General features: G+C 36.7%; 1 protein-coding gene across 6 annotated transcripts in view; it reads right to left on the bottom strand.

Moving 5' to 3' along the window:
* Nucleotides 1-2,592: 2,592 nt before the first annotated feature.
* PTBP2 (polypyrimidine tract binding protein 2) overlaps nt 2,593-19,294 on the bottom strand; it is a 99,652-nt gene continuing 82,950 nt past the window's right edge. For 2 of the 6 annotated variants that reach the window (XM_059728071.1, XM_014599714.3), the window contains 6 exons: nt 7,236-7,375; nt 5,738-5,771; nt 5,208-5,300; nt 4,415-4,631; nt 4,234-4,311; nt 2,593-4,079 (listed from right to left, as the gene is read on the bottom strand). In XM_059728071.1, coding sequence (XP_059584054.1) covers nt 3,947-4,079; nt 4,234-4,311; nt 4,415-4,631; nt 5,208-5,300; nt 5,738-5,771; nt 7,236-7,375 — 695 coding nt within the window. In that variant the 3' untranslated portion in view covers nt 2,593-3,946. Of the gene's footprint in view, nt 4,080-4,233; nt 4,312-4,414; nt 4,632-5,207; nt 5,301-5,737; nt 5,772-7,235; nt 7,391-19,294 lie in introns of all 6 variants that reach the window. The other 4 variants (XM_019479070.2, XM_006265258.4, XM_019479069.2 and 1 more) reach the window with 3 other exon arrangements.

The following is a 19,294-nucleotide window of genomic DNA, read 5'->3' as shown; positions in this document are numbered from 1 at the left end:
AAATTCTCTTTTGGGTAATGCTAAAATTCTTCAACTATTATTAAAGAAGATGAGTTCAAACCCAAGCTCAACAACTCTTAAATTATCAAAAATGCCTGCAGTACTGGAAGTTCTAATATTGCTCACATGGATCCGGCACTATTTTTATCTAACCTAAAGTTATTCACACCTTATATTTAGTATAGGGGCATAAGCAGACAAATAAAAAGAGGACAAGAATTTACTTTGCCTCAGCTGCTACTCAGTAACTGCCTGTGTGCAAGCAGTTGCTCTGTAGTAAAATGGAAGCTAAACCATGACAGGGAAGGAGGTACACAGATAAATGTTCACTAAGTAGCCAGCACATAGCAAATCTTCCCCCTTTACCCCACAATAACTTGCTCAGTGTGTCCATGACCTAATTTACTCTTTAAATTATGAATGCTGATTGCATCTCCAAATTATCTGTAAAAGATTTCCATTAGCAGCCTTACTGGTTTGTCAATAAATCTGGATGGTCAAATTTATAGGATAAACTTGAAACTTGCTGAACGTTGTTTCAGCCATTAGAATATTGAATGCATGTATTACCAAAAAATATAACTTCCCCATTTTTTATAACAGGGTAGTTTAAAATGCCATTTTCTTGTGTAATATATGAAGAATTGTTTTGTTCACTTAAACTCTTCCCAATTACCAGAAATCTTCAACATGCTTCTACCACTTATAAACTTGTCAATTACTCCTATTGAGTTCAACTATCAAGAACTGAAATGATTTTCATGGAAAACAACTCTGATAGTTATAACACGATCACTGTTTTTCATTTAAATCGATATAGCTTCATAATGACAATTACTGGAGTTATAATAAATGGAATTCAATATACATTTCTTTTCTCAGGTTTTGGTAACAGATGTTTACAACCTGAGAAAAAATGTAACTACCTCTTTCTAAATAAGACACATTCAGTTAAATATAATCCAATCCTCCTTCCCCAATTTGTATATATTCAAGCTGATGGTTATGTTGTAAAGTTAATGAAACCTTACACACGACTTTCACTGTATGTACTATCTGATACAGATTTTTAGAGAAGAAATAGTTCAGTCTGAACTGCACATTAGGACCGGTAATTTCAATTCACGTTTTCCAGAGCTACATATTAAGTTCATTTAACATGCTTTAAAAAGAAAAAAAAATTAGTCAAAAGTTTCATTGCTTATTAAGTCCTGGGTGTTATCATAAAGTAAGCAACTCATTCATATTCTACTTAGAAATGCAGAAAACTTTATGCTGTTACAAGTGAAGACCTTGAGTCCACACCAACAAAGGTACTTAGTTGACTAACTTCTATATGAGCCTCTAACTTCAAATTGGATTTCAGTCAGGAGCTAGGCACCTAAGTATCTTTGTGGATCTGGACCTTAGTCTACAACAGCTTTACATATTACGTTAAGTCTAGAGTACAAGTCATGCTGTAAAGTGAGATCTTGGTTAACAATACTTCAGTCAGCTGAAACAATTATGTTACTTGCATTTTTGGTTGACAACTGAAGCATGTGAAGCATAACTTCCGGCCATACTGAGGTGTGTTTTAGATGGAACAGATAACTCAATGCATTTTTATTAACAACAGTAAGGACTAATGTAACCCCCCTTGGTTTATACTGTGACCTTTATATAGTTGACAGATGATATTGATTATGCAGCCAACCTAAAGAACAGACATCAGATCACAAAGTAATCGGACATCAATAAACTTCTGCAGTAGTTGTACTGGGGAAATGACAGAAAAATGTCTTGAAACTTGATAGCTTTTGCCAGCAATGTTTCAGAACTTAAACAAAAGTTATACTTTAGAAGGGATTTGTGAAAATAATAATTCCTATTTTTGACATTAAACATATCATGTAAAATAATACATTTAAAATGCTGGAAGAATCTTTACATTCTCTTGAATGTGTTTTAGAACAGATGAAAGACTGAAATCTGGGATCTAGTCCACTCTTCTAATATTTGCTTTGGCAATTTGATAATTTTAATCCATAAGTATATTGTAAAATTAGTAGAAAATCTTTAGCAGACAAAAAAGATGGAAAATGGAACTGCAGCAAGAGAGTATGGCAAACCTGAGAGATCTATTAGTGCTTAAATCTACTTAAAAACAGAAAGAGAGAGAGAGAGAGAGAGAGAGAGAGAGAGAGAGCGCGCGAGCTAACAAACTACAATAAAAGTTATGTCTTTAAAGCAGATTATAACAGGGTGGGAAATGTTTAATATACATGTACTCCTGCAAAGCGGTTACTGTCTAAAGAGCTGGTTTATTTTCACAGCATCAGATTTACTTATGGTATAAAGCCATACAATTGTAACATAATTATAATTAATTATTATTATTATTATTATTATTATTCTTTTCCCACCCTGGCAAAGAATAAACATGAATTCAGAAGCACAGTAGGAGTGGAAAACAAAGAAGAGAAGAGAGAAAAGGCAGCAGAGAAAGACAGAAAAGGTGAATACAGAGCTACAGAAGTGTTTATTGAGCATGCTACAGAGGTAAGCAGAGTACACATAAAGTGAAATTAAACGACCGTCAAACCTCCCAACTTTGTTAGAAAATTAATTTTTAATTGTGCCGCTTTCAAACTATACTGAATTTTACATTTCTAAAGATGTAAAAACTCAACTAATAGAAAATATACATGACCATTTCTTCTACATAGATAACAGAATCTATGAATCTTGAAACTAAGTACATCAATTTCAAAAAGTATTGGTCATTTAAACAGAATCAAGGTAACAGTTCAGATTGACAGAGGAACTGTTCTCAAATTAATTTGATCTGTAGATTCTGAGCCATGTTTATAGTAAAGTCAGATCAATTTCTAAATACAAAATATTTTGAAGAGATTTATTAAAACTGAATATTACAATGCAAGGTAAATTAAGACTAAAGGCACATAAACTTTGGTCCCACCTGGTTGTCAGTTTTAGAAAACTGCCACAAAAGTTATCTTCCTGCAAATGTTCGCAGTACACGTTCCTCATCTTTGAAAAATACATGCACCAGCTCCTGAACTAGCTAGACCAGTCTGTACATGCTCAGAAATCCACAACCATATTCCAAATCGTAATTACAAACTAAAGATGGCAATATATATTTAAATGCACATAAGTCATGTCAACTTCAAAAACATCTACGAAAAATATTCAGCCACAAACAAGACATTACTTAGTGCTGACATTTATATGATACATCCCACAAGAGTGTGTACAAAAAGGTTAAGATTCCACAATGCTTTCCACATAGGGCTGAAAGTCACAGAAATCACTTTTTGTTGTTTAAGAAATTAATATTCTGTACCTTGTTGTTTTTAACTAATGCCTACATTCATAACTGAATCTAGACCAGAACCATGAAATATACAAGGCCATTTTTTAAAGAAAAAAGAAAAGAAAAAGTAGCAGAAATAAAAAATGCTGTTTTACTTTTTCCAAAGTAATGCATCTTATCGGATTAAAACAAGTGAAAAGCCAATAAGGAATAAAAGTTCCAAGCAGGAGAAATAAAGCTTAACCTTTTTACACACCCCTGCCTAAACATATTTTAAATCATCATGTAACAATGTGCCCCAGACAACCAAATTCACTTTACTAGTATATGCAACTCTAGCAACACTAGCATTCCTTTTTAAGGCACGTATGTCAACTAAGTTGAAAAACTGTGGGATTAACTTGAAACCTTTTTAAACAAAATGATGGTTTATCTAAACAACAGATGAAAAACTAGCAGTTATTAGCACTGCTTTTTTTTTCTTCTTGTGAATGTTTTTAAGAAACAACCAAGGAATGATATACAGCATGAAAAACAGAAGTCAAACTCTGGTCCCCACTTTCCTGAACAGTCAATAGGTGACGACACTGAACAATGCAATACACCCTTCATTCTTTTTCTCCCATTTTAAATAGTTGATTTAGAGAAAGAAACTCTCAAATGGTGATTTTCTCCAAGATTGTAATTGTGTAGATCAATCAAAGCCTGAATAGCTTCTTCCACTGTCGACATTTGAAGAAGCGCCATCTTGTGATCTCTTCTGAAACAAAACAACAATATTAGGAACTCAACCAATTCTAGCCAAGGGACAAACTTTTTTTCCCTCTCTACAAAAGCTTCTTTATTACATTTAATGTATGCAGCTAACTTTTTGTTAAAACAAATATGTAATGTTTCAAAGAAACGTTGCTTACTGAAAAAATTTAAATGCTTTCACAGTGCCCCCAGTGTTAGCAAACAGTGTACGCAGGTCATCTTCTGCTACTGATGGTCTACAGAAAGAAAGAACATATATATGCAAGAGAGGATTATTAATAAACCTGGCATTTTATGATTTATGTCAATCTTAGTGGTTTATTTTCAGCCAACACTTACGGAATATTAGACAGGTGAAGAGTTGCGGATGGAGGGAATATATTCTGAAAATTTTTAGAGCCAGGTTTCTTAAAGCGATGCAGAGGTGAATTACCAAAATCCTTAGTTAGCCCTTGATCATCAAGTCCCTCCCGAGGTAGCTGTACTGTTTGATGTTTGGAAAGTGTGACTCGAATAATCTTTCCGTACATTTTTTGTCCATTAAGATGGCTCATGGCTGAAAAACACAATTTTATTTTTTCAGTTCAGGGTTACATTTCAAAGCTCCATGAAGATGGCATATTGTTAAATCACCAATTCCAGCTGACACTACATATACATAGCCCTTATTCCAGAGCTAGTTCTTAATTTTTTTCAAAACAGCAATAGAATATTTAGCAATATATTCATTAAGGCAAGCCAAAGAAAACAACCCAACCTGATTCTAATAATTGAAAATTCCAAATATATTTTTCAGGCAAAAGAAAGCATCACAACCAACCTACTAGAACATTTTTTTTTTTGGCACATGTTACAAAACAGGTAAGGCTGGAGCAGTAACAAACGTTGGAAAGAAGAATGGTGCCTGTGGTACTTAGATCAATGTCTGGTTTTTTAAAAACTGAACATCCGGCAATACTGTTATTCAATTCCCATAAAACAGCACGTACACATTTTTAAAATACAAAGCAAGTTGACATAATACATTTTCATCTCTGGTAGACAGTCTCTAATCATCTGAATTTACACAGAATGATTTCAAATACTTAATTTTACAAAACTAAATGGGGCACAGACAAAAATCCCATCTTACCCAGCTGTGACTGGTTCCCATCAGCCATCTGTATAAGAGCACTGTCTTTCTTATTGTATAAAATCTTCACACGCTGCACATCCCCATATACACCTTTTCAGAGTCAGAGGTAATCCAAAAGAAAAGTTAATTTTAAAAGTTCACATAACTAAATAACATTTTGACATATCAATGAAACACTCAGACAACAAGATCACTCAACCACTCTCAACATCCACACAAATGAATAAAGAAGATCAAGGATTTGAATAGTGAATTTTGAAAAGAATATTTTTGATATAACCCTCAAAGCTATGTGAATGATATTAAATTAAAGACCATGCAAAATATATTAGCATGCATTAAAAGAAAATCTTGTGTCTATGGAGAGTTTTTAAATAGCAAAAGAAAAACAGCAAAAGATTTACTATTCAACTTTAAGCCAAAGTGCTAGCTACAAATAAGAATTAAGGTGAAACAAAAATACAAAAACAAAAAACAAAACAAAAAAATCAAATCAATAATAAAGTATAGTGCTAACAATAACATACCGAAGAGGGTAAACAGACTTTGGGGCGTAACCATCTTTAGAAGGAGAGAAGAGCAAGCAGCGTAAGACAAGAAGAGAGAAGAGTCGAGGAAGAGCGGAGATGAACAGATCATCCATAACGAAGGGTGGTTCCCGCAGAATGGTGAGGTGGTCATGGATCATGGTTCAAGGCGGTTAATTGGGGCAAGTTGGTCCGAGGAACATTTTGTTCAAGCACAGAAGCATGAACATAGGGAATGTAGACAGGGAATGGAGACAAGGACAAGGAAAATAAAGACAGGGAAGGGAACGGGAATGTGGGGGGAAAAAAAAAGACAAGGAAAGGGAAGGTGAACACAAAGGGAAAAGGATGAAATGGGGAGGGAAAACAGCAATGCAGAAGAAAAATATAAGGAATTGGGGAACAAAAAAAAAAGTAAAATATAGGTCAGTACATAGGAAATGCAGGAATTTGGTCAGAAAATGGTTGGTATATGTACTGTACAAGAAAAACTGAGTAAAATGTAGTCACCCAAGACAAATATGGGTAAAGTACATTCATATCAAAAAGAGTAAATTACAGAATTTCATCTCAACGTGAAAAAAAGCATGCAATAGAAATTTTAAACTTTGAACTTTAACTGCATAAGCATGGCTGGTTATGAAATGCAGGCAAAAATCTTTCAAAAAGGCACTCTGGTTCAAACATTTTAACATGCAAAACTGTGGATGACAAAATAGCGCCAGATGATAAAATAAGCTTAATGATTCATTAACAGAGGCCAGTTAAAAATGAAACAGATATTCCAGCTCGACCAACTGATACAAACTTCCCACATTTCATACCAGCTTTCACAGCAATCAAAATAAATGTACAGGACAGTAAAAAATGCAAAAATAAACAAACCCCTTAGAATTCAGAGTTAGCAAGGAAGATACAGTTAAGGTGAAAAATGTGTTTTGAAGACAAATGAATAACTGCAAAGAAAAAATTACTAAGAGACTGGAAGAGTGCCTCGTCAAGATCTTTGGCAGAACCTTCGAAGAAAAATGCGTTAGAGTAGTTCACATAAATTAAGATTTTTAAAATGCTGTGACATGTAAGCATGAAATGAAGCAGCAAATAATTTTAAAAGGCCAAACAAAATTTCTACCTACACAAAGTATAATCTAAAAATTGAAAAATAATTGCCACTTTAAAAAAAATAAATGTTTAAAATTAAAATTTATAAGCCAAACATGCAATATTTACCGTATTTTTCTTAGGAAAAATAGGTAGCCAAATATCAAAGGATACTTTAAGTACATAGCTACCTAGAAAAACAAAAGTATTAAACTATAACAGAAAAAAAAAGGTTTATGGCTTCAAAATTCATTTAGAGCAGTACATGGAAACAGAAACAAATATATGCTGAGCTTAACACAAACATGTAAAAAGAGGCAAGTGCAAAAAAATGTAAAAAATAAATAAATCCACAAATGGAGTATGGCTGAAGAAAATAGTTAATTGTTTCACTGACCTCTTCATTTAAATTGCTAACCAGGAGGACTGTATTGCCACCAGCTGAGACTCCAGGCATGCCCACACGGCCAGCAGCAGCAGCAGCTGCTGCAGCAGCAGCATTCGGAATAGCCAAGGGACTCAGAGCTCCTGGAACAGCTGCAACAGGAAGCCCTAATTTTAAAATAAAGCATATTTTACGAAACACACACAAGTCGTTTAATATCTAAATCAGAAGTATAATGCCATGAAAATGACACTGTACAAAACAGTTCATTCCACTGTTCATATTTGCCCATGCTTAGTGAAACAGATAAACAACAAATAACAGGAAACAAATCTGATTTCTCAATCTTTTTCTTGATTCAAAACAAGTTTGATTTCTTGTCATGCGTCTGAAAAGGATTTTGTTTTCAATCAAATGTTGTTGTGAACTATAAATATTGCTCTCATTATTCTCTTAAATACCATCTGCAATGTCAAGTTTATCAAAATGACCTGAAGGAAGCCAGTCCAGTCAGTTAAACTAAATATTAATGCAAGTTATCCTCACCACTGCATTTCTTTTTATATTACTCTTTGGGTATTAGTTACTCTCCTCATTTCAAACTGATGCTTTAGGCTAACTTTCAGTCTTGCAGAGGAGGTCAATCAAGTCAGCCTACAAATCCCACCACAGCTTTAATTCTGTGGGTAGGTGGGGGAGGCTGTTTCCAACCATGAAAATGCAAAACCATTTAGTACAGGGAAGTAACTCTACAATAAAGCTTCTCAGTAGCTCCTTCAGCAATCCGGCTCCTCCAGGAACCATGGTGCCATTAGGTAAACCTGAAGCTGCATATTACCTTCCCTGCCTCCAAAGGGGTTAAAGGTGCTGATGAGAAGCAGCAGTAGTAATTGAGTTTGTGCAGCAAAACTCTGTGGGTACAAAGTGTTCATCCTAGTGTCAGGAATAAAACCTCTCTCACAATTATGTGAAGGTGTGTCCCTTTGATATGCCTGCACTACACCTCTTACAGGTAAAACAGCTAGGTTTCTTCTAATGAATACATAAATAGGGTTTGTTGGACACAAATCATACTTAATACACACACACGCAAACTTACAATATACATTTTTCCAATGATTTATGATACCACATCTTTATTTTCTATTAGAGTACTAAGACAGTCAGATATCACAATGCTGGCATAGAACATGCAGCTTCTGGTGCCTAAATAACGAGATTACCCTGACTTAACTTTGGACCAGTGTAACTTTAAAAAACGTGTATGTAAATCACAGTTACGTTCTTATTTTAAAAACACATTTAATCCTGGTCGCTCTATATATCAAACCTTGTAAAGAAACAGAAAATAAATATTCAGAGAAGAATTATTAAAAATAATGATATGAAAGAATTTAAAACAGAAAAGCTTTACACTATCAATATTAGTGTGTGATGGTCAGAACAGAGGTATAACAAAATAATAAATACTGAGAAGTCCACTGGGTTATTTAGTCCCTTTCATAACACAAGAAAAATGTGGACATACGCTAAACTTAAAAGCAACAATTTTTAAGCAGATGCTCCTTTTTGTTGCACAGGGTACAAGTGACTTGTGAATGTGGCAAAAATAGAAGGGTAACAGTCGAAACCAAACCCAACTCCCCTACCCAACACCAGACATTAGTGGGTTTGAATGAAGCATTATATATATATTTTTTACAGATAATAACATCTAGCTATATTAAAAGTCATGCTTCAGGACATACACCAGTCACTAAGTACCTGGGGGTTAGAGAGAATGTGGCTTCCCCCATGGGCACATTATAGTACAACTGTTCACTATGAGGGTTTTCTACATCTTCCACTGAAACATGTAGTACTGGCTGCTGTCAGAGAAAGGATACTGAATTAGGTGGATTGCTGGTAGTCTGTTGTGGCAGTTCCTATATTTCTCAAGATCTACTTAATTTCCAACGCTGATCTGCATGCAGTTTATTTTTCTACATGCATATCCATTAAGACAAGTAAGTTTAACATGAAAGTGGTGTACAACACTTTTCAATCTCTGAATTCTGAATGTTTCAACTTGTATGAGGCTACAGATGCATTTAGTCAATGATTTTAAGATTTCATATAAATTAACTATGTTCTTCTGTAAGGTCACAGGATAAAATAAAATGCAGATGCAAGGCAATATATATGAGAAAAAGACAGCCCAAGCCAAACCAGTTAGTGGGATAGGTGCAAATGAAAACTTATAACTGCACTTAAGGTTTGGATACGATCGCAAACTCCTTAACAAAAAGATGAAGCCTAAAAACAAATGCAACTTTACTTTCAAGTCGGTCAGAAAAAAACACCTCTTCACTTGAAAACTTAAGCAAATTTGTTCTGACTGATCATATAGAGACCCCTGGTAGATGCCACATCTACAAGTGATTAGTGCATCAATCACATGATAATGTGCAACATGCCACACATGCAAGTGATTTATAGCACATTAAAATGACAAATGGACATCCTTGTGGCTGGTTTGTAACACATGGCATGCATTACCAAAGGGTGGTGGGTGCACCTGGGTTGCTTGCAGTTTTTAGAAGTCCCAGGGCCCAGAACCTGAGATGGGTGATAGCCTCCTTGGGTGTTGGGTTCCCCATGCCATAGGCTTTTTAAAAAACATGTACAGCCCCATATACAGGGCCACCAGGTGCACAGCTTTTAACTGGACCAGTGGGAAGAGCCAATTGACCCCCCACACCTGGCACCTGCAAGCTCATACACAGGCTAGCTCCATGCAAGGCTGCACTACGCACAGCTTTCAACTTGCTGCAGTCCCAAGGCTCCACACATGCTGGCAAGTTGAAAGAACACAATGGAAAGCTCAGCATTCAGATCTCATGCTAAGTACCCAGGAGTGTGTGATTAGGACCAGATTCTTGATCCCTAAAGTCATGTGTTCTACCATGCCTGTGTTATATGGCTGGACAAACAATTGTTGGAATAAAGGGGTCAGATCTCATTGTGTCATTAAATCAAATATCTGCCAGCGCCCACAGGGAACACCATGTTACTTTTCTGAAGAGCCAAAAAGTGTTTCCCATTTTCAACACCCCCCCCCATTTTAAAGAAGTATTTCATGAAATGTTTGTTTTAAACTAAAATTTTATTTCAGAAAGTTTTTTTTTAATTAAAGCAATTTGTTAGTTCATTATGAAAAGAACAATTTGAAAGATGTTTTTATGCGGTAAGTGAGGTTTCTAGAGAGATCCTTCATTAATGAAAAATAAGTAATTCCTTTACCATCTGGGCCCAGTGATAGTTGCATAAGCTGAATTCATCAAGGAGAAGCTTTGAACTGTATTCATATTTTAATAGTTTATTTACATATTTTACAGGAAAGAAATGCCTCTAATTTGCTCTTTTCTACAAGTTGCACACATTTTTACATTATTCCAGTCTCCTCTGGGACATTCCATCTCTAATCTCCTACTTAATCATTGGCAAAGTGCTCTAGATGCACAGAGATATTAGGAGAGTACACATATTGTATTGTAAAATTTAAGTGTGTATTCTATTGTCCAACTATTTAATGACTAAAGTTCTTTGGACACAAGATTTGAAGGCAGGTTCATTTGGGGAGGAACGATTTGGGAATTCAAATATTCACGTTTTTAAATTACCTGCTCATCCCTTCCTCCTCCCTAATTTTTAGTATTTGTATTAAAATGTTGCATCTTCCACAAAAGATGAATTCAGAGTCCTTGGTGACTATAAAAGTAGATCTTACTTATAGTATAGCATATACTTATAAAATATGAACTACGAAGGAAACAAATGAATACATCTTTCCCTCAGAATCGTATTTTGGAATCAGTTTCATTAAAAAAAAAATCTGTTTATGCATTTTCTGTGTTAAACATATTCTTTTCCCAGATCTACTTTCACTAAGTTCAGAAGAACACAGGTCACTTATGCAGAAGACTGGATTACCTTACCTGCATAAATGTAAAGCTGCAAGAGGCAAAGTCACATGAAAAACACTTTGTTTCCAGCACATTTTCCATGTGAAAAGGCAGAAACTTGACAGTCGAAAACTGAACTAGTGGGAGTATTTATTTATAAATGTCCTAAAGCTGTTCTTGAGGTACAGCAAGTCAGAAACAGCTTTTATATCACTGAGAAGCAGATAATACTAGCTTCTCAATGAGACCTAGCAGTTCTCCCAGTCCTTAACAAGCCCTAAAACACTGACATTTTGAGGCATGAAAAATGGACCTAAAACACTTTTCAAGAGGCTTTTATGGCCCACATCTCTGTACAGTTGGGCACATGGTAATTAATACCTTAGAAGTGAAGGGATGAAAAAAACCAAGAGTCTTAGAATGACATTTCCATATTCTCTGCTAATATACAGAGCTATGACAGTGTTCATGATGAAAGATTTACAGGCATTCAGTTGGGATGACCTGTATAACTCACTTTGTGGTTTTGCTATTTGTGCAAAGCAGCCATTCAACTCATCCTCCTAAAGCCTTTAATAACTCCCTCCTCCCCAAAATGTACTCCCATATACAGATGTACAATTTATTTTGTATTCACATTTTCCTTTTTTTTTTATAACAAAACTAAAAATATCAGCACATAGACGGTGTCTTGCCTAAGAGTTCACCTCCTGTAATTCCATAACTATCAGTTCATGTCAAATTCCTTTGTGGCAGTGTCAATTTGCTGCTGAGATAATTGTTAGGAAAGATACCAATACTGTCAATGGAAAAATAAACAGGAAAATTCATAACTAGCATTGTTCCGATCTTCATTTACAGTCATATCTGCAAGGTAAACTTGTGCTCTAGGGGTGTTCACTGCTCAGGGTGGGCTGCTTCCTAAACCAGAAGCAGAATAGCTGCATCTTTGCAGTGCCGTAGGCAGACTAATTACCATAGAAGCAGAAGACTCACACCGTCATTCAACAGTTCTAATTAACTGGTCTGACGTGACATGTGGATACAGTTACACTACATCTGGTTTAGTAAACATCCTACCTTGTTCAAAGATGTAAGTTTGAAGCACAATAAAGGTTATCATGCACAAATGGTCTCACCGCTTCCAAACGAGTATCTACCTTCTTAGAAAATATATACTTTTGTATGGTTACCACAAAAGATCATCAGTTCTTAAACATGGGACACAGTACCCAGAATTTCCATTCACAATATACCATAGTCCAAATGTTAATGTGACTGAATTGTTACAATTTTCTTATAAATCCATATGATAAAAAAGAATCCAATACACATGAATGGAGTACCAAACCTTCAGTAGTAGTTCTTTAAAGGTTATACCCTTTTTAAAAATCCATATACCTAAAATCTTGTGTCCTCATGCAAACAACTTCAAGGAGATGACAAGCAAGCTTCATATTATAAAAGTTTAGAACCCCTCAGGGGGAGATAACTGAAGCATGCATCTCCAGGGATAAACATAGCACATCATAGCCTCTACTGAATAATTCTCTCAGTCACAATTGATCAAAGTTTCTGGGAAATAAAATGGAATTACAACTCAAGAGAAGCAGGACTGGTGAAGGAATCCATAGGATATACAATATTTAGAAATAATATACTTTTTATATCTTTTAATTGGTTTCCCTAAAAGATTGGAATTTTGTCACTATTAATGATTTAGCTCCAACCGTTACCACATCTTATTTTTCCTATTACTGAGCAACATTAATCTATGAATATTCTTTAAACATTTAGAAATAAGAAAGAAGATAGATTTGGTTATGTGGAGGAACAGTAACAGAAGCAATACGTTGGATTTGCCTCCATCAAACCTACTATCATTGGTTAAAATCTGGCTGGGTCAGGAATGTAGATAGATGTTGGTGACTTCACAGAGCCATGGGTGGGAGCCAGGCACTGCTACACCCATCCCCATCTCTGTACCCATCTGATTAATCATTTAACTTGTTGTAATTACAAAAGGTTAAACGAATATTTATTTAATCAGTATTTACATTCCTACTGGAAACAATGTAAATGAAGCTATGCTCTGGGAAGTTCCACTTCTTTGTGGAGCTTCAGAAAGTTATTTTTGCTGTTGTTCATAGCTTAAAATTTCTTCTTCAACAGGAATAAAGAATAAATAAAAATGCTATAATTTTTTTTTAATTAGTTACCTTCTGTACCAGATTTACACAACTGGGAGGTTAGGAAGTGGAACTCAGGGACTGTATGCTCAGAGAAACAAGTGATGATAGTGAATGGAGAGAGTGGTCTATGAGCAAGGAAAGGAAATTGAAGTTTCAGGACACAGAAAAATTAAAATAAAAGTATATTAAGGTTGTACTCTACAACTACATATATTATGAAATATCACTCTCTTGGATGTTCATTTATGAACTCCAAACAAGTAATAATATTTAAATAAAAAGGAAGTTTCAAAAGAACTATTGTAAACATGAGAACACAATATTTGTGACCTAACAGTTAGTATTAAGTTAGTGTGATTATTCCCAAAACAATACATCACAAACCCAAGAAATTTAGAGAATACCCTAACCGCCTTAGTTCTACTCCACAGTAACAATAATAGGAAAAGGAAGAAATGGAACATCTCTAAAAGTCAATTTATTCTAGGACTAAAAACAGTGTTTTGCCCTAATGCCTGAATTATCGCATACTAATACTTAGGTTTGGCAGAATTTGATTTTTATTGGTAGACATTGATTTCAACTGACACTCACAGACTGATGAAAAAATATGTCCATTGGTAATCATTAAAATTTACATAAAGGAGATGTAAAAAAACAACTAAAAATGGGATGGAGGTAAGAAAAACTGGGGCAGGGGGCACTACATGCACACGTACACGGCAGCTACTGCAGGAGCTGGGGGCCATGCCAGTAGGGTAATGCTGCAAGAGGGCACTAGAGGGGCAGGGATGGTAGCAGTGGGGAGCCCGGTGCTGCCAGCTGCTTGCTCTGCCCAGGTCTCAGCTAGAACAGGGGCCAAACTCTAGCAGAGCCAGTCTCTGTGGGAGTTTAGCCCCTGCCCCGATCACACAGGGGCCAGGCCAGGCTCCAAAGGAGTTTGGCCCCTGCGTAATCAATTCAAGGCAGGGGCCAAACTACCATGAAGCTGAGCCCAGCCATTGTGTAATTGGGGCAAGGGTCAAACTCCTGTGGGGGCCAGGCCTGGCTCTGCAGGACTTTGGCCCCTGCCCAAGCTGGGACCTAGGCAGAGTGATGGGTTGGCAGCACCAGGCTCGCAGGCACTACCAGCCCTGCCCTTCTAACCCCCACTCCTGGTACAGCCTTACCAGCATGGCTCCCAGCTTCTGCAGCAGCTGCTGCACATGCGTGCATGTATGCATTGATAAAAATTGGAAAACAGCACTAATTTTGCACAATCCTGAAAATTTCGAGATAAAAATCAAAATAAATGCCAAAAAATAAACACTGATTTTAGCTGTCAAAATTAAAAAAAAAAAAAAAAAAAATCAAATTCTGCCAAGCTTTTTAAAGCTGCATGGCAGAATCACACTTGGATGCCTTTGTGGTGTTTCTATGCTTGTATTTCTTTATAAATCTTAACTACATTTTCTGGGTTTGCAGTTCTGCCTTGGGGATAATAACAAATATCTGTTTAAATTATTCAAAATATATTAACTCTTATCTCTAGTTTAACATAATTTTATTGTAAGATATACAGTACTCTAATATTTCATATAGTTCAGTTACTGCTACCACACAACCAGTACTCTTTCTTTGCGCAAGGAAAAGTCCTCTATACATTTTTACACATCATGTAAAAAAGCATGCTAGCCCAAAGAATCAATTATAGCTTTTGAAAATTAATCTGAAATTAATCAATTATGTCCATTAATGAATATTCCCCCTCTCAAAAGATGAAAAACTCATTTTAAAGATGTCTACTTTACAAACTCAAGGATTTCTGATCATCTAGTTCCTTTATGGAGTAACGTATGAATGAATGTCTGCCTGGGCTAGAATTATCTTTTTGCAGGTGAAAATTCTTATTTATTACATAGCACAAACAGTCCTCGTCTCTTAGAAGGTTTAGATAAATAGCATATTGATAGAAAGAGTCATCCCTGTCCTGTAGATATTTAGTCAGTTATTCTGATTTAACTAGTAAAATATTTTTATTAAATAAAAACAAAATTGACTTGTAATACAGATTTTGGCCATTCATTAATATTCTGTCAACAGTATTTGCAATTTGAATATCTGCCTTAAGCTATTTAGATTCTTTCAAAAACAGCAAACAAACAAACAACTCACCAACACAGTCAATATCATAGATGAATTTTGCCACTAGCAATATTTAACCTTCCAAGGTTTACAGATAATACATTTTAATTTTTTTGGATTACAGAAATACAGAGCAGTTAGCCAGATCTTTTTCCTAAAAGATATTTGGGCACTGCATGTCACTTTTATTATTATTATTTTTTAACTGGATAGTGAAATCTGGTTAGTCAGTCATTGAGATACCTTGTTTCTATGGTCTCATTAGTCAGTGCACTTACTAGCAGAATCCTGTTGACTTGTATGCAAAATATGATGGCTAATTAGTCATGTTAGTGGAGTTAGTCATTTAGAAGTGTACATTCATATAACAAAATCATAATGAAATTTGTGCTTCATGCTTAATTGGCTTTAAAAACAGGGGTGCCCAACTTATGGTCCATGGAACCTATCTATCCAGTCCATGGGGCTACTAGAAGTTGGGCATGGCCTGCTGCAGAATGTGGGGCTCTTTGGCCCTGCTGACCATAGCTGCCCTGCTGACCATAGCTGCCATGGACTCCTAGAGCCACAGCAATTAGGAATAAACTGCCACTGCTCCCCCAACATGAAATTCCCAACATGACATTTTCAGAACCGTAAGAAGCCCCCCCACTGACTAAATGGTATGACTCCATGGGCCCTAGCCTGCACCTGGGCTACACTACAAGCAGCACTGACCAGGCTGATCAACCAGTCCATTTTGCAGAATTGTCTTCCACTCTGGCAAAGAGTGCACGTAAACATGCAAAACAATTTTTTTTTCCACTGTTTACTCCATCATAATCATGTAACTCTTGCATAGTGAGTTTGAATTCTTTTTTTTGTAAAATGTATACATAAGCATCTATTTGCATAATCATGTAATTCTTGCATAGCAAGCCAGTGCATACAATGCGTGTGTGGAGTATGCATTTTTTCCTCATTGGAAAAGTCAAAATTTATTTTTTACCACGTCTTGGTGTGGTTTGTAAAATAAAGCTCATGAAAGGTTGAAAATGGCAAACTACCAGTAAGCAGTTACTCATGGATAGGACTTTACCAATCCTCCTCTGAGTAACAATTTAAACTGTGTTATACTATATGTTTTATATTGTATAGGAACACATTCATAAATCAATAAAAAGTATTCCATTGTGATGGAACTTAAAATTCCCTTAATAAAATGGGGGGAAAAATCCCCTACAAAATGAAGCTTTGTATATACCAACCAGAAATATGCTGTAGAACAAAAATTTTTTGTATGGGGTTTGTTCACAACCTGCTTAGGTCACAGAGGGTTGCCGAATTAAGAAGCAGCAACTCAGCTACTTGTTGGAGCTTTTACTTCAAAAGATACTGCCTGCTTCTTCAATCAGCTGAAGTCCAGCCATAGTTCCCAGCAGCTGACAGCAAAGGTAGTACCCTCTGAAATTAAAGCCTTGGCAAACAGCTGGTACACCTCTGCAGTCCCATGCAGGTGTTTGTAGAAGATACAAACTCTCATTTGTTTTCATGGAGGTTAGAAACGTAACCCTGTGAAGAATCCAGGATCAACTGTATAAAGCAGCAAGCAGCTGCTCAGTACTACTGATGTGCTCCAGATCATAGAATCACAGAAAATGAGGGTTGGAAGGAACCTCAGGAGGTCATCTAGACCAACCCCCTGCTCAAAGCAGGACCATTCCCAACTGGATCATCCCAGCCAGAGCTTTGTCAAGTTGGGTCTTGAAAACCTCCAAGGATGGAGATTCTACTACCTATCTGGGCAACCTGTTCCAGTGTTTTACTACTGAGTACAGTGGGAGCATCACTTCCCTAGTTTTACACGAGAAGCATCAGTTGATGCATGCCAGCGTATTATGTGCCCTGCTGGCCACCACATCACACTGACAGCTCATATTCATGCTATGGTTAATCATTACCCCTAGATCCCATTCGGCCATGGTGCAAGTCAAGCTGTCACCACCGAGCCTGTATGTATGTTGAGGGTTGTTTGCCCCCAGATGGAGCACCTTACACTTGGAAGTGTTAAACTTCATCTGGTACCAGTCTGCCCAACTCTTTACCCTATCCAGGGCCGCTTGTATCTGCAACCTATCTTCTGGCATGACCACACTGCCTCATAGATAACTTGTTGTCATCTGCAAACTTAGCCAGCGAACTTGCTGTCTTCCCTCACTTTACAATTCACAAATAGGGCATATGATAAATGTCCCCCATACCCAACACAAGTCATTTCTTGATTATAGCTCAATTTGACTGAAACAAAAGAACCAGAGGTCTCTACCAGTACAAGCACTGTGGAAATAAAAAATGATAAAGAAGTGGGAAAGGAAAAATTAATTACAAAAGGGGCAAAAAGCAAAGGGAAGAGCACTAGCATCATACAGAGACATCCATCTTGTCATTTTTTTCTCACCCTTCCCATCTCACTATACCCTCATTTTTAATATTTGCACAAAAAAATACTATTCATTAGCCAATTATACTTGCCCATCAAGTATGGCTCATGGCTATTTTACTACATGTTGTCTCCTCTATCCTGCCAGCTCCTTTTGAGGAGTTCATCTTGCATGTCTATTCATATGCTAAGCTCCCATGGCGGGGACAATTTTTCTTCCATGTTCTGCAAAGCATTTTTTTAAAAATTTTGGTAACTACACATATGAACATCAACAAAAAAACCTATGCAACTTTTAAGCTTTTATCTGAGACTCCTCCATTATTCAAAATTAACACATGGGGAAATAGAGGCACAAAAAGAAAAAAGACATACTAGGCTCCCCTACGTACCAAACTAGTGACATACTCAGCAACTGAACCCTGGCAAAGTTCTACTGTACAAAATTACCATATTAACTACAAGACAAGGTGACCCCTCCCCCCCCCCCCCAATGCCATGGGAAAAAAAGTCTTATTATTGCATACAGGGAAACCTCATTAAATACAGTGTCTATCATTACACTGCTGTCAAAAGCAGAACGTGCTAAGCAATGAAGACCAACTATGGTTAAATGCAGCCAACACTGAGCATGACTATATGTCCATATGGGGCAAACATGGTGATGGGAACTCTTTTTGGGGGCTCTTAAAAAACCCAGTACAAAACAAAATAAGAAGAAAACAACAGGTGGGTGTCCCCTCCGCAGGGAACTGGCACCAGGGCCTGAATGTACTGCAGTATCAGGCTGGCATCAGGACGGCTACAGCCAGCTGTGACACTTTTCCCTTGATGCCAAAAAGGCCAAGATGTTACTGGGAACCTACCACAAGGATAGGTTAGTGCAGCCTATATGAATAAGATATATAGTAATGCCTGCTGAGCGCATTTGCCCTCAGTGGTGACTTTTTCAAGTCATGGTGAGTCACTACACTGCATACATTCTGACTTCCTCTTCACTCCCAAAACTAAGCTATGCCTTTCCAACTTTCAGCTATTTGTTTCTTCACCAACCATAAAAATCATGAAACAGGGCCCCTAAACAGTTCATCCAGAATCCCTCTGTTGGCCTAGCACATATGACTAGTGCGACCCCAGCCTCCATGAGGTGAAAGCTGGACCAGGTTGCTGAGAAACTCATTCGTATATAAATTTTTGGAGCATCCCAGGACTTGTGACAAGAGCACCTGGTTTTAGTCACTGAGTGGAGGCTAAATAGGATGTGGATTGTTTGTGGGGAGGGAAGGGTATATCCCAAGTACACACACACATACTGAGCAGTGCTAAGCTATGGGGTCACCGTGGCTTGAAATGCTGTTGGCTCTGGCAGGGGTGAGCCCAATGAACTATATG

Source organism: Alligator mississippiensis, chromosome 5 (assembly GCF_030867095.1).
Source record: "Alligator mississippiensis isolate rAllMis1 chromosome 5, rAllMis1, whole genome shotgun sequence".
Taxonomy (NCBI): Eukaryota; Metazoa; Chordata; order Crocodylia; family Alligatoridae; genus Alligator; species Alligator mississippiensis.
Note: the sequence above shows the minus strand (reverse complement) of the source record. Positions and strands in the feature narration are given on the sequence as shown.